Genomic DNA, 16228 nt, shown 5'->3' with positions numbered 1-16228 from the left:
AATAGAAAACATACATTTGGACAACTGTGTTAACATCGAAGCACCTGCGCGCTGCCTACATACAGAACGCAATACAATAAAATGTTTCCTGTGATTTTCTAAGGCGACCCACCTGAGTAGAACAGCTCGTCCATCTTGAATCTCCACTGCAAACCAAACTTACAGATCAGCCACCGGAAACTAATTTGAAGAACCCAGCTACGACCTGACTGGACAATTTCACTCTGCTCTGTGATTGGACTGTTACTGTCCAATCAGATTCAGGTGTGATTCATACTAAACCTCAGTACTCCTAAATAACCTTCTTGCTGTAAGGCGACAGTGTTAACCGCCCCATTTATAAAGGTTTATCACAAACTAAATAACTTTAGACAACATAGAAGAAACCTAGGTTCAATGGCATCAAAGACTTTGTAAATAAACTTCTATATACAGTGAGTTTGCATAGTCCAACAGATCTAAAATAAGGCTGACAGCGATAACCCAGTAATGGGTCACACTTGTAAAGATTGGTGTAATGCTGTGTGCCACCACTAAAGGGCAGCCTTACTGTGTGCTGAGGAGAAAAAGAAAAGTTACAATACGTTCTAGGCTTTTAGGCAAAACTGTGGCTTATTCCTACTATTTATCCATCCATTTTCCATACCGCTTAGTCCCAAACGGGGTCACGGGGTCCTACTGTTTATTTTTTTTAACTACTAATATTTAGTATGAAGAAAATGGAGTGTCAAATAAATTCTGTACAGAGATAAATGTAAGAATTTAGTTTTCAGCTGCTTTGGCAAGTCAAGCTAGAGATGCTGAATCTTCAGCTTGTGGTGTATAATCATCAGTTTTCAATGCAGCTTATCACACATTGTTGAATGTAGTTCACAGCTGCTTGTCACTTCTCAAAGTTTCAATACCTAGGGCGGTAGTGGGTTTTTCCACATAGGTACCACAGATACTTAATATGGACACAGCAGACCTGAGAGCGAAACAACAGGCCTCGAGCTCAGGAGGGAAGTAATGTTAAAAGTAGTCAGCATGATTATTTTTGTTTCCTTATCTTACCCAGTATTTGCCAGTTTTTACAGCCAGTTGAATAAACTAAGTCTCAGTGAGAAATGATATAAAAACAAACAATTGTCTATCATGTGTCTGTCTTACTTTGACATACAACTACCTTGACTTAGGCAAAAACACCAAGGTCATAGCATAAGGGGGCTCTTTAGACACTTTCAGTGTTTTGTTAAGTGAAGGGCTTTTGCTGCCTTATGGAGTGTTGTGCAGGAATTATGTGAGAGAAAACTACTCAGGGGTAGATTCATAGTGTAATTACCAAAATTATGCCTAAACTGGTAGAGGTGGGTCTAACAGCTTCTGGCACAAGTCCTACTGAGCAAATGTCTTTTTTTAAACTGAAGAGGGACATGAAAAGAGACTTCTAATCTGCCACTGACAGTATTTTATTTTAAAAACATTGCAAGTTCAACTACATTTATACATGATGGTCATATGTACAGTATATTATACTGAACAAAAAGCAGATCATTAATGAGAGTATTGGGATGGGAGATGATCATACTGATTGGTGAAAGGCACAAGGACTGGGGATGAAGAGCTTTGTGTGATTATAGCCACATCACGTAAACTTTAAAGCTTCTCGAGATCCACCAGTGACAGGCAGCGAAAAAAGTTCCACACTAAAATCTCCACTCAAGTCTTCAGTGTCACGTTTCTTGACAAAGCAGCTCATGAAATGTCTGAGTATACAGACTGCTGGACTCCTTTAACCTGGCTGAATCCAAATGACTCTTTCTCCACACTTTTTGGGAGACATGTCAGCTTCTGACATGTTTAAAGGGGAAGCATTTTCTAAACAGTGAAGCTGTTTAGGCACATCTTTTTTTAATCTGCAGAGATGATTCAATATTTACAATTTGATATGACAAGAGGACTAGAATTTGTATAACTTGAATTTCACTAGCATTAAGTGCCAATGAAATGCCTTCAAATGTGCTTTACATTGTTACCAAGTTATACTTGGTCATATTTTAAAGAAAACATGTTTGTAAAGTTTACAGCATTACACAAATAGTTTAATTATTACTGTGCACTCTACAGTAAAATACTTTACTAGAAAAAAAAGCTATTAACAGTACAGTTACAACTCCAGACAGCTGGGGTAAAAGCATTTGAAACTACACAAATTAGAGACCAACTTTGAGTGGTCTTTCAGAAAATTCATCTGACTGCTTATCCTGACAAGGGTTGTAGGGGGTGGGGTGGGAGCCAATCCCAGCTGACATCAGGTAAGAGATGGGGTATATCCTGGACAGACTGCCAGCCTATCACAGGGCTGACATTAAGCGAGACAACCGCACACACTCCTAAGGGCAATTTAGAGTGGCCAATCAATCCAAGCTGCATGTCTTTGGACTGTGGGAGGAAGCCGGAAAGAACAAACTCAGTACAGAAAGGCACTGGGTCAGCCGGGGCTCAAATTGATACCTTGTTGTGAGGTGACAATACTAACCACTGCACCACAATTTAATCATTTGCTGAAACAAGACATTTTCTCTCCTCCCCACACAAAAAAAAAACAACAACAAAAAAAACAATGTAGAAACAAAAAGAAGGATCTGCACTCTAAACTGTACACATGATTAAAATACATTAACATCTAAAAGCCATGAATAGATTATTTTTGCGCTAAATATTTAAATATTAAACAGTCCCATCATAAAAGGTAAACCAAAGTACAAAACAATAAAACTGATGGGATCTCAGAAGACAAAGCTGCCAAGAACAAGGTTCAACTGAAACTAAACTAGTAGTGATGAAAGATGGGCCCCTTTCAGAAACAGACCCCCAGCTCCCAGATACAGAGGTGGACAGTTACAAACAATTCACTGTGCACAAACCACAGTTTTAAAACATCTTATTCCCTGACCCATCAGATAATTAACGAAGTTTCTACGTGTAAATCTACAAACCTCCCGAGACCTGTAGAAATGTCTGGGTGCGGCTCCAAGCATTTCAGCCTGGACAGGTGCAGGTACATAAACGAAATTGGCAGAGATACATGAATAATTTAAAATTTATACAGATCTTCCCATGTTGTTTGGGAATAAGTAATAATGGGGTTGACACTTCAGTTAATCCCAGAAGGTATAAAAGAGAGGAGTATGTGGCCCTTACATTCAATAAAAGCATCAAAATCATTTTAGCTACCTGGTTTTTGTTGAAATAGAGGTCACAACAGTCTATATGCAAGATAAAAACATAACATGGATAATTAATGATAAACAATTCATCGCACACCATTTAAATGGTGCCGTGTACACCTTCTGTATAGCTGTTCTCTGGGAGCAGGGGGGACAAGGGCCATAGTGTGTTCAAAACAAATCCATTCTGTAAATCATGAACTTTAACCTCAAACACTGAACCGCACAGGGTAAACAACGTCACCCTTGACCACTTGCTGGTGACCTAACTGCACCAGGGCCCTGACTGGCACTGTAACCCACGCAGCTTCGGTGCTGCTCCATTGTTATTCCAATAAATAAGACATGTCAACTCTATTGAAAGTGATTCATAACAATTCAATTCCATCTGTGAGCCTTTGTGGTGGTTTCTACTTTTTAAAATGGTTTAAGTCACTGACACAAGGTCTTTGGGTTATTAACTCACCAGCGCAATTCATAAATTTTTGTCACATACATACAATTTTTCATCGATTATGGCTCCACAGGCCACAGTGCACTACTAATGGAAAGGAAGCAAAGAAGTGACATTTTTCAAGTTAACGGCTTCAAATAATGAAAAACAGAACTGAGGAGTACCGTGGTACTCTGTTAGTCATTCAAAGCATATGTTACAGGCAGGTAAAGATATCCAGAGGGCGCGTGCAGACACGCAGATGAAAACAGAGTGTCTCTGTCACAGTGTCTAGCCATCAAGTTAGTCAGCCTCCAAGTCAGGGGTAAGATTTGTGTGGCATTTTCTCACACCTCCTCTTAAACGCAGGACTGTGTTCCAGGCCCCCTACACTGCAGTGTTTGTCTCTCACTTTACCCAGACTGCCAAAACAAGTGTAGCTGCTCTGCAACACCGCCCAGGTCCACATCAGTCTTTTATCAGGGGCTGCTTGCTTCTACGTCACTGCCATTAGCAGCAGTGTAAATTGGGCACTTGCTCTCTGGTGCAGACTTGTATTTGCCTGGGGATGACCTTTTGGCAGTTTCACTGCTGTTCCTAATACCATAGATGAAGTAGATGGCAAAACCTGGAGGAGAGAGGCAATAGGAAGTTATGAAACAGTTCTATGAATATGCAGCAGCAGAAATGAAACCAGGATGTAAACATACCAACAAACATCCAGACGGTGAAGCGGCACCATGTACTCCAGTCCAGTTGCATCATGAGGTAGATGTTGACAAAAACACTGAACAGGGGCAGCCAGGGCAGTAAAGGGACCTTGAGAAGACAGAGACAAAGTCAGCAAAACTATACTTTAAAGTTGACCTGGTTCTGCTCCAGTGGGTATCAACCATTCAGCTGTCTCCAAATCACTAGCATAAGGGTGTAGTTAATCCAAGACAAAGCACTTGAAAGACAGACAAAAGGCCACATTCTCAGGGTTTGGCACTTACCTTGAAGGTGAGGGCCTCTTTGCTCTGAGGCTGCCTCCAGATGATGATGAAACAGATGCCACAAAGCAGAGTCAAAATTACACAGGCTACCACAATGACTGCACATCCAGCCAGCAGCTCTGTCAGACAGTTGGCCAGGATTATGCACAGTACCGTCATGAAAACCGCTGCATAAAGAGGAGCAGGACAAAGTCAGTTGCAATCTTGGTAGTAATATGCACATGGAAATACAGTGTTTGTCTTATTCTCTAAAAACACCACACACTCAGCTGAGAGAAGTAAACCACAAGCTCCAGCCTTCTACATGGCATACTTACAAATAATGGCAGTGGTAGCGTAGACGATGTTCCCAGAAATCTGTGTTGGGCTGTCTTGACTTGGACAGAAGAGCAGCTTGGCAGTGAAAGTCTTCCTTGTCGCCATACTGTACTCGTCACTGCTCTCCCCCCCATTTACAGAGACCTTCCTTTCCATCAGCTCTGCCTGCTCCTCTGGCTGGCTGGACAAACTCAAGGTGCCTGGCTGATACCTGTGGAGCGATGGAAGTGTGTCAGAACAATTAAAGTAAGGGATTATTTTCAGAGGTATACTGGGGGGATAAAAAACATATAGCTATAAATTTTGGATGTTTACAAAGAGGGCTCTCATAAATTTACCAACATCCCGCTAAACACAAGTCCAAAGCAAACATGAGAATGAGATCAGCCATCTGAGAGCTCCTGTGACCACTGTGTTTTGGCTGTACTCAGATTATGACTTAACTCTGCGAGCGGAGAATAAAGGCGCTTACCTGAGAATGAGGACACAGATGGCCACTAAAGAATATGCCAACAGAGTTCCAATAGACATAAGATCAACCAGCGCTGCCAAGTCGAACAGGAGGGCCATCAGAGCTGTAAGAAGAGGTAAAAACCGAGTGTTATAGAAGTTATACAGTAGCCATGTCTAAGGGCATGTTCAGACTGCGTTTCAAAAGTGTGAAAAATGCAGCCTTCCCCATTCATTTCAATGAAGGACTGCATTCACCACAGCAGGCTCCGGCAAAACAAAACAACCCCGTACAGTGAAAAAGTTTGATCTGGTTCTACTTTTACCACACCAGATGGTGAGATCATCTGGCAAAGGCACTGCGTTGACCAATCACATACAGGGGACAATTGGAATGTCGACGCCCACAGGAAGAAAACCTTTGTTTACCTTGTTAGCATAAGCATTCGTTGCTATTCAGTGTGGAATCTGTGTCACCAAAAAGAAAAAGAAAAAAAAACACCACACACACCTTGAGAAATTGACCAATAAAGACAATGAGCTTACCTGCAACAATGCCAGAAACAACAGTAGCCAGCAGAGGAGTCTTTGTACGAGCATTCATCCTGGACAGGAAACGGAACAGCAGCCCGTCTTCTGCCATGGCGTAGATAATTCGAGGCATGGGAAACATAGAGCCTAGGAGACTGAGAGACAATAAACAGTAATCAAAATAAAATAGGGCTTTACGGCGTCATGTCAAGGAACACATCTCGACAAGCAAACAATTCTTTCCTTCCCTACCTGGTGGACAGAGCGCAGAGAGAGCCCACAGCGACAATGTATCTGGCAGGATCCCAGCCGACGTAGCTGAAGGCCTGAGGCAGAGGGCTCTCGGTGTTCAGCTCATAGTACGGCATCATCAGGGTGAGAGCAGCAGACACACCGAAGTAAGCAACAAAGCAGATCAGCAGTGAGGCCACAATGCCAATAGGTATAGAACGCATGGGGTTCTTTGCTTCTTCACCTGAAGATTAAACAAAAAGGATCAGATATAAAGTGGTCACATGAGACGAGGGGATTTTGTGCTTCTTTTTCCAAAATGATAAACAACAAATGCATTACAGCCTTCACAGAACACAAGTCTTGAGACAGAAGGTGACATTTCTCCCATTAAATTACATAACAGGCAACAGGTGTTGCATCAGTTCAGCTTCGCTCAAATATGTCATGGAAGTATGTCACATGTACTTAATATACTTGTATTACTGAAAGTATAAGGGTACTGAGTCAACAAAAACAAATTCCCATATCAGAGAAAAAGTCTAACCTGCATTCTCAGTAAGCAGTCAAAAGAAACCTAGTAAAATAACACTCTGAGTAAACAAAAGCCCTGACTGACTTGACAGTATGACTGAAGAGCCATGCTCCCAGCCCCCCAAAGAAATAATGGAGGGCTTATACAGTAATGATGATCTACATGTTTTTGTTTATACCAACTAAGAAAGAGTGAGGAGCAACTTCAAATATTTGGGTAAGAATTTTAGAATTTGTTAACTGGTTATCAAGCAAGTTGCGATCCCTTTCTCTACATAGTTTATCTGGAAATTAAAATCACATACTTGTTGTGGCAATGCAGTCAAAGCCCACAAAGGCATAGAAGCAGGTGGCGGCACCAGACAGGACTCCAGCGAGGCCAAACGGAGCAAAACCACCCACACCAAACTCCTCAGCTCTGAATGACAGAACAAGAGATATGGTATTTGGTTGGCAGTTAAAAAATGACAGATTAAATTGATTGAAAAGTTTATGTGCTGACAGGCAACTGTTAAACGCAGTACTGACTGCTTTAGCGCACTGTCGTTGGTGCTGTTTTTGTAGCTGATGTAGTCTTCCACTGTCAGGTTCCAGTTGTGTTTGTTCCCCTTTACAAAGCCAGAGATGATAACAAAGCCCAGAACCACCAGGTTTATGCCTGTGAAGATCTTATTCACCAGTGCTGACTCACTCACACCAAAGGCCAGAAGTCCTGAGGGCAGAAAGAGAAAATTCATTTTTCAGCACCAATAACATCCTGCTAGGTGGGTGGATGCGCTCCTGCTTCACTTCCAACATATCATCCGTCAGCTACACCAATCTATCAATTATTTTTCTAACACTGCTACTGGCATGACACACTAGCTGCAACACTAGTGTGAGAACTGTTCGGGCCGTTATGTAACATTTTTAATGCAATGCTAACAGCCAGTCCTGCATGGACTGCAATAATTGAACTTGATGGCCCGATTTTAAATAAGATAGCATTTGATTCAGGCGGTTTCAGAGGGTTGCTTTTAAAACTACTCCACTCAATCCAATTAGTGGTTCTCAGCCTTTTTGGTTTATGACCCATCAAAGTGAAGCAATGTCTATTTAAAAACCCTTTGTCATGGGTTGCATTTGTTGAGGGGTTGGGAGTAATTAAACCAAAGATGTGTGTTTAATATACACTTTTAGAAGTAAAACTCTGCAGTATTTCTCATCATATTTATCCTCTTGTAATCTCTCATGTGTATCACGCAACCCTGTGAGCCATTGAGAACAATGACAGAGAATATGCAGAGCAAACTCACCCGTGAGCAGGAGGACCAGGATGAGCGCAAACAGGTCAGGGTATTCTGCCAGCACACCACCTGGCACTTTCATTTCCATGAAGGCTTTAAAGAAGCCAGAGATCTTTTGCTCAACCAGGTTGTCAAAAGTTGAGCTCCACGCCCTGGCCACACTGGCTGTACCTAAAGGAAAGGACAGAAACTGACAAGTCAGTGTGGTGGCTTTCTATTCATCTTCATGTTCCTACTGGGGATTTAGGCATGGGCAAACATTTATTAATGTTGCTGCTACATGAAAAGAAAACAACAAAGTACTACAGCTCTACAAACTTTAGAAATCTCACCTATCACATAGGACAGGATGAGGTTCCAGCCTGTGATGAAGGCCCAGAGTTCTCCAACTGTCACATAGCTGTAAAGGTACGCAGAGCCTGTCCTGGGCACGCGGGCACCAAATTCAGCATAGCACAGGCCCGCCAACATGGAAGACAGGGCAGCGATGAGGAAGCAGAGGACAATAGCGGGTCCTGCCTTCTCTCGAGCGACCTCGCCAGCAAGGACATAAACACCAGCGCCAAGTGTAGAACCAACTCCCAAGGCAATTAGGTCCAGGACGGATAGGCAGCGGGCAAATCGGGTCTCTTCACTAGAACAGTCTAATGCCCGACGGCGTAGCAGCATTTTGCCAAAGCTGGACAGCTTGTTGGCCATGTTTGCTGTGATTGTGTGTGGGCGCTGAACCAGGCTGTGTGTTTTAAATTCTTCTAGTGTGGGTGTGTGACTGACACAGTTTACACAGAACACGTGTACAGAGTGGACAGAGCAGAAGTACTTCAGTCAGATGAGCAGGTAAACCAAGCACCTGTTTATTATTGGTCCTTTAGTGTAAATGTGTGTACAACTTTCATTCCAAAGAAGAGACCAGAAAACGGCAGGTTTGTGGTTACAGTATTTTGTAGCAGCAGATTAAAACCTGTGAAGAAACAAGAAAACAAGGGCTCAAAACTGGGCACTAATTCAGTAACTGCCAAAGGTTACATTTCTTACAGCTCTGTTGTTGGCACTGTGCAGTGGGATTACTCCACTTACTTGCAACAGTGAAAATTATAAAACCAAGCAATAGTTAAAAATACTCATTTGTCAGCTTTACTCTTGCACGTGTTCTCTCCCACCAAGGCTATACAAATAAACTTGAGGACATGATTCGGGCAGGTAGCATCGAAGACGCCTGAAACTTTCTCAGAATATTCTTCTCTTCAGCAAAACCCCAATCAGTCAGCAGGTTTAATCAGAGAATCCGTATAAATACCAGTTATGCAATTTCCAGGAATTCATACCTCAGCCTCTTACAGCTTAGTAGCACATCATGAGATGCAGTGGGGCAGAGAGACACCAGGAAGACAAAAGAAAGCCTAACATTATTATTCTTCTAGCCTTGAATCTAATCTTAATTTTGCCATAACAAATAAACCTGCTATAGTACACACTTTTATAAAAACAAGTGAAAATCTAATTCCTCACCACTGCCTTGCTGTGAGAAAGGGCACTCTACTACTTGTGTTATGTTTTTTCAGGAGCTAAATTCTGACAGAGAGAAGCCTGAGAAAGCCAGAAGCTGTGAAGGCATGATATCTTCTGCAAGCTAATGTCAACAAGAGGCCAGCATGAACCAGCAGCGTGATAAGGTGTGCCAGCTGTGCTGGTGGAAGGCTGATATACAGGTAAAATACACTATCTGTAAAAACTGACCCAGCCTTATACGTAAAGCTACAAGAAAACGTCAAAAAACATTTCTTTAAGTGGATTTATATGTAAACGTGCATTTTGCCTATTCCAAGAACAAATGTTGCCATTTAAGTTATTAATTATTGTCCCATGTGTCATCAATAATTTGAAGGTACAAGTTCAGAGAACAGCACACAGAACGAACCATCCTCAAGGACAACAGAGATATGATTTATGTCTGTAGTAATGAACTTGGCATATTAGGAAAAAATGATTGATAATGATTACATTCATTTCTGCAAAAAATGTGGGTTGGTTCCAGTAACACATTTTAAACAATGGACTCTAGATATTTTTACTACATTGCTTGGAGCCATTTAGCTTATATGCAAATTTTTAAATATTTTAGTTGCATAACATTTTGTTTTTGTTGTACTGTGCTTAAACAGGTTAGAGTGGTGGCTTTTCTCCACCTTAATTAAATGCCAAACCAGTTATGATGCAATGTGATCTGTCCTGCAGCTGGTCCAGCTGAGCTTACCAGACAATGCAGCACATTATATGTAAATATAATTTTATAAGCAGTAACTTCCCAGTGTTTATTCTGACAAGTTAAAATGTCACTATGTTAACCTGATTTCATACCTTTTGGAGCCACAGTATAACGCTGGGACCAAAGCACATTGAGTGTGTGTGAGTGTCTGTCAGCGCCAAGCCAATATTTGAATTGGATAAAATGCCTATTTTTTTGTGTTATCACTGGTAAATTCACTAAAGCAGCTGTATGAATTGAAAGCGGGGGCGGCTGTGGCTCAGGAGGTAGAGCGGGTCGTTTCCTAACCGGAGGATTAGCGGTTCGATTCCCAGCTTGTCCAGTCAACATGTCGAGGTGTCCTTGAGCAAGACACTGAACCCCCAGTTGCTCCCGGTGATGTCACCAGTGTGTGAATGCGTGAGTGCTTGGGAGTGCGAATGGATGAATGGCCGAATAATGTGAAAGCGCTTTGAGTGTGCTGTAAAAGCATAGAAAGGCGCTATACAAGTATAAGACCATTTACCAAATGTGAAGTAATGATTATTGATTGCCAAGTAGTCATTAAACATTGCAACTCTGCCTACACTTACATGTGTGAAATGTATTACTTCAAAGCCTTGCTTCTAAAGTCAAGGGTGATACAAGCTTATCTGCAAATACTACACACCCTTTTATAACTACTACATCCATAATGGTTATGATCGATCATTAACAGCTAGACAAAATGGACAATGATTAACTCAAGTGTACTGAAAGGGGGAAAGAAGACAGCTTTTTAGTTATCAATAGATTAAACTCAGTTCAGTCATGGTACTGAGAAAACTTGGTGTCCTTCTTCAGTAGGAAGGATCAACTTTGCAACTTTTCCAACAAGAAGGACTGACAGCAGGACCAAATGCAATACTGCACCATATCTGAGGCTATTAATGCAATGACACCAGACTCCTCTGAGTGAATGCTGAGAAGGAAGACATCTGCCAGGACTGTGACTGTCTACCAGGATCAGAGGTTGGGTTAAAATGACTTTTCACACTCGCTGAATATACTGGAACTGAGAACGCCTTCTGCAAGGGACAGTATTTTTTGTTGTGCTGTCATGTTTTGGTCTAATCTTGTGTACAACCCAAGTTAAAGTACTGCTACAACATGCAACATACCCTTTTCACTTTAGGAACTTAATGAACTGTTGTGGTTTTCACACTTTGGGGACAAGTTCCAAGAATAATATTTTATCTCTGCTCAGGAGGTTGACGCCTACTCAAGTGCAGGTGCTTTTGGGCAGTGATGATAAGATAGAGCAGGAAGCAGGTGCAAAAAAAAAAAAAAAGAAAAAGAAAGGGGTAGCGTGATTTTACAGCTTTAAGGAAAACTATATACAAAATTATGAAAAAAGACAATCGAAAACGTAGCAGCAATCCCTCAGCCATGCTAATCCAGCTGGGGCCTGGTTGATACTTGGATGGGGGCCCCCATGTGGCTACACCAAGTCACTGGGGGCACACAAGCACTCTGTGCCAGGGCAAAATGCAGGGCACACAGCAGGTGGACACCTGCTTGTATAGCTGAAGAATCCTTGTTTGTAAAATACACATTAAAATGCCAAGAAGCATCTAGTGCCACAAATTATCAGGTCAGTATGTTACTCAATAAAATGTCTCGGCTATTGATCTTGTTATCGTGCAGTTTTGGCCTGTCCTTTCTCATTGCACAGGATACACAATGTTGCAGTACAATAACAATATTCTAAAAACACCATAACCTCTTCAAAGCACTTGTAGCCTTACTATTTCAAAAGAGAATATCCTGCCTAATACAGTAAAGCATTGAGAGAAAAAGACAAACACTGTCAAACAATGAAATAAAAACACACAGAGCACCAGACCACCGCAATAATAAACACTCAGCCTTCTGAAGACTGATGGGAAACTGGTACATGGTGGAACTTGTGTGACATTTCAGAAGCATTCCACACACCAGGAACAGAGATCTGAGAGTGCTGGTTGTGACAATAAACAGCACTGCCAAAGTACTGTGCCCAGCTGGCTGTGATCTCCTCAGGGTTTCACCCAGCACCACTTCACTAAGTGGGACAAAAGCACTCAACTGAAACTGCATGAACTGTAAAGATGTAAAAACACCCAGAGGACTCAACACTGGGACAATTACATTTTTAACTCAAGATAAATATTAATTTGGTGGGGAATGTTCTTGGATTTTCCACTCAAAATCCAAGTTTTCTTTTGTTGTGGCACAGTTCCCACAGTGCAGGCTTGCACTGGTCTCATTAAAGTGATGCTAGAGCCACTTTAAATCTTTTCCTTGTGGTTTTCATGAGGGTGCCCGTTTCTCTAAGGGAGCAGGTTCATGCCAGCTTGCATGAAGGTGCGGCTCACAGATATGCCATATCCAAACTCCACTGCGTAATAGCAAACATACACACCTGAAAAGACTACTGTGCTTCTTGCTGCCACCTTGCTCCTATTGTTTCTTATATGGCAGCGTTCTTATATGGTAGTGTTCCTGTTATTAACATGAATACACAAGAAGCAAATATTAAGTGTGAACCGAGTTGACTTGTGCTTCTCCAACTTCACTTTCTTCAGCAATAACACAACCAGAGCATATTTTATTATACCTTAAACGGGACTAACTAAAGGGCTCTTTAACTTGGAGTACTAGAACAGCCATCTCGAGCGACTCTGGTTACAACAAGCTTCAGGAATAATGATCCTATTACTCAACTTAGCGCTGCTGCCATGGACTCTAAGAGGATTACCTGAAGTAACAAACATGCTAACCTCATTATACTGTAGCTCATGGCGGTTCCACATTGCGACTATATAAACAACACATGGTTTTGTTTTGACCTCTACTGTTGTCAACCATGGAGCTCTCTCATTATATGACCCGACCGGTAACATCCTCTCTGCTATGACAGTGGCACTGTTAAATGTGTAATTATCTATCATATAACCTGATATCAGTCTCAAATATACTGAGCTACAAAGGACTGTCCACAATTCAAATATTTTCCCATACAGTCAAATGTTAATTCGGCCCTATACAAAAGGACTTTGTTGCTGTTCTTGTCAAAAGGTTCATGGAAAAATCGTTTCAAAGTTAGGTAAAAGTGCTGCCATCTACACACACGCAACAATAATCCTAGTGATAACACAAGTGTATCATCATTTGTGGAACAAGGAACTGAAAAAGAAAATCATTTTCATTACCCTGCATGGGCCCAAACATCCACTGCACAACCCAGGAATACACACTTTATCATGACCAGCAGTACACAATCAGTGAACAATTCCTCAGGCACCACAAATACACAGTGGTTTTCCAGGTGTTTGAAGTGCAGTATGTTTCTGAGCCAGGAATACATGCTTATACGTGCAGTTTCACATAAAGCCTGTGTGTGCGAATGAACTAGTGAGGCTGAACTGTTACCTGGCTAATGTCTAGGCAGGTAGTGCCCCTGCCAAAAACTGTGCTCGCTCTGAAATGCGAGAGTGCAGTCAGTTGGACGTGTATATGTGCCAAATTAAGGTTAATAAGGATCACATGACACAGGCAAGAAAAGATGAGGTCACATAAGCAGAAGAACTTAGGGATCCATGCAACTTTTCTTGGGATTTAAGTATACAATTAGAAACCAGGTTGCCACACAGCTTCTCAGAAAAACTGATTCACAATAAAAACTAAAATCTCAGCATTTAAAAATGCAGACAGACACACATATGTGTGTCACAGTTAGAATCATGAATTCATGGCTGCTGATGTCAAAATATAGCTAGTGCACATCAGATGCAGACTGGTGCACACCCTTCCTGTTTTGACACACAATTTCTGGTAACTTTTAGACTAGAAATAACCTGTTAGTCACATCCAACTATAACTTGTCAGCAACCCCAAGAAGGAGTGACTACAGCTCAATGAGTTATCACATCCAACAATTTCTTCTTGTGCATTAATCGTGTTCATACTCTTACTCATACTGAGTAAACTCTGTCCTAGATGTTGTAAATTTCTCAGAGAACTTTTATTCCAAAATAAGGGCTGAATATGTAGCACAACAAGCTAGCAAAGCATAATAAAGAGAACTGCATTTGCAAGTACGTGCAGTGGTCTAAGTGGAGTGGTTGCCTCTACTGTAGAGTTAAAAATTCTTGTGATGATTACACTGTGGAGCAGGTTCTACTACAGCACCCAAATTTCTGAAAATGATCCTGCAACATGCAATCTAGTGTAACAGGATAATGCCTGATTTGTTTTAGCCCAGCAGTTTGTGGACAACAATAGAGTGCTTATGAAAGTGGGGAATAGACAAAATTTTGTTAGCTGTTTTGGTCTTATAATGAGATTTGTTGACCGTAATACAAATCCAGCAAAATCACCAGCCTTATCAGCCTTTGAGTACATCTTTGAACTTCAGCTTTGTTTTAAACAAATTTTTATCTCAGTGATGTAAATGGGGTAGACAAAATATCAGAAATCCCTCAGTATACTTAGCCCTGAAATGAATGATTATTGTTATTACTGATTAATCTGCCGTTTATCGTTTGACCATAAAATTTGAAAGTCAAGCAATCATTTCCCACACAATTTACCTAATTCTGTTTGTGTCTGCAAGCATCCCCAAGCTATCTGGATGACTCCTCCATATAATGTGTTCAAATGTTGAAAATGTACAGTAAATGCCCTGTGAAATCTGAGGCTGATGCTACTGCCCGGCTTGGCAATAATATAGACGAAGCTACAGCAATGACAAGCTACCATAGGCAGACAAAACTTGACACATTCAGCCTCTCATTTGCTGGCCCGAGCCAAGGTTTATAAAAACTAAACTAAAGTGGGTTGCTTACTATTGCAACAACCTCTACTCCATCCTGTCAACGCGTGTAGGTTTGAAGCACACGACCACACTAGTTTTACTACATTTTCACTATGGAGTGGTTTCTGATGCAACTCGGCACGGTGACACCCTCAGCCTGCATACCACTGACCAGCACCCGGAAACAGACTCACTTCGACTGCATTTGCCAATGCTCTTAATAAAGGCAAGGCGTAGGCAAGTTGAATTAAAAATGTCCTTACATCGAAGCGGTGTCGAACAGACTAGACGACGATCAGGTGTTTATCTATGATCCATCAAGGGCTAAAACACAAGCTAGCTACGTGGCTCTCGTTCGGCGTCGCGTGTGCCAACATCGGAAACATCGTAATTACCAACTGCACATAAACAAAGTGACATGATAAAACGTTAAATATGGTTCTGACAGCAGTATTTTCTGGTGCTTGTCTTATGCACAATATTAGCAGCCGGACACAATTTATTTTGCTTTAGTGCATGAAATGTTTAAGGATGATTCATTTGATTGTTAGAAATTCTGGCCTTTTATGGGAGTCTTTGAAAGCAGCACATGGTCATCCCACGCCTTAGTATCACATTCTAGTTGTGATAACCGGCTAGGACAACAATAAATAAAAACCTCAAGAGATAACACGGAAAAATATAGAGTAGTGGAAACTGTTCAAACGTTTTCCAGTTTTGGTCACCTCTCATTAGGTTAGCGCTGCTAAGTTGGCTCCCCGCTCATATGCCGCCGTAATAAACAAATAATTATAGCGAATAGACTCAAAATGTGTGTAAAATACTCCTGTTTGGAACACCTTCATTTTATCCTTTGGCATATAGCACTATTCAAAGACAAGACACGTTATGTTCTTTTCAAAATTATTGCGCTCAAAGACTGATAACACATGCGAGTTATTGCATCAGTCCACTTTTACGACTCGGTAAAGAGGCGGTACAATAGAGAAAATACATCTAAAACACGATTTATCGTACAGAAAATGTTTTATTTGATAAATGAAAAATAAATTTCATTACCTTTACTATCTTCTGGTTGATAAACGTAAAAGGACGCGGTCTCTACTACAACATCCCGCCGGTCTTGTGTGTGGTTTTGCCTTTATATTACGTGAGGGGC

General features: G+C 41.3%; 1 protein-coding gene across 2 annotated transcripts; it reads right to left on the bottom strand.

Annotated features, from left to right (window-relative positions):
- Positions 1-2059: 2059 nt before the first annotated feature.
- Positions 2060-16228, bottom strand: LOC109960009 (cationic amino acid transporter 3-like). 2 transcript variants are annotated; one of them, XM_020599824.1, is made up of 12 exons: positions 16129-16228; positions 8320-8948; positions 7997-8158; positions 7230-7413; positions 7007-7119; positions 6189-6411; positions 5952-6091; positions 5428-5530; positions 4955-5166; positions 4638-4804; positions 4353-4461; positions 2060-4270 (listed from the first exon to the last, which is right to left on the bottom strand). In XM_020599824.1, the coding sequence occupies exons 2-12, from the start codon at positions 8684-8686 to the stop codon at positions 4122-4124; spliced, it is 1929 nt and encodes a 642-aa protein (XP_020455480.1). In that variant the 5' UTR covers positions 8687-8948; positions 16129-16228; the 3' UTR covers positions 2060-4121. The 2 variants fall into 2 exon arrangements, with proteins under 2 accessions (XP_020455480.1, XP_020455481.1); XM_020599825.1 differs by lacking the exon at positions 16129-16228 and adding an exon at positions 15333-15733.

This window comes from Monopterus albus, unplaced genomic scaffold, assembly GCF_001952655.1.
Source record: "Monopterus albus unplaced genomic scaffold, M_albus_1.0 scaffold42.1, whole genome shotgun sequence".
Taxonomy (NCBI): domain Eukaryota; kingdom Metazoa; phylum Chordata; class Actinopteri; order Synbranchiformes; family Synbranchidae; genus Monopterus; species Monopterus albus.
Note: the sequence above shows the minus strand (reverse complement) of the source record. Positions and strands in the feature narration are given on the sequence as shown.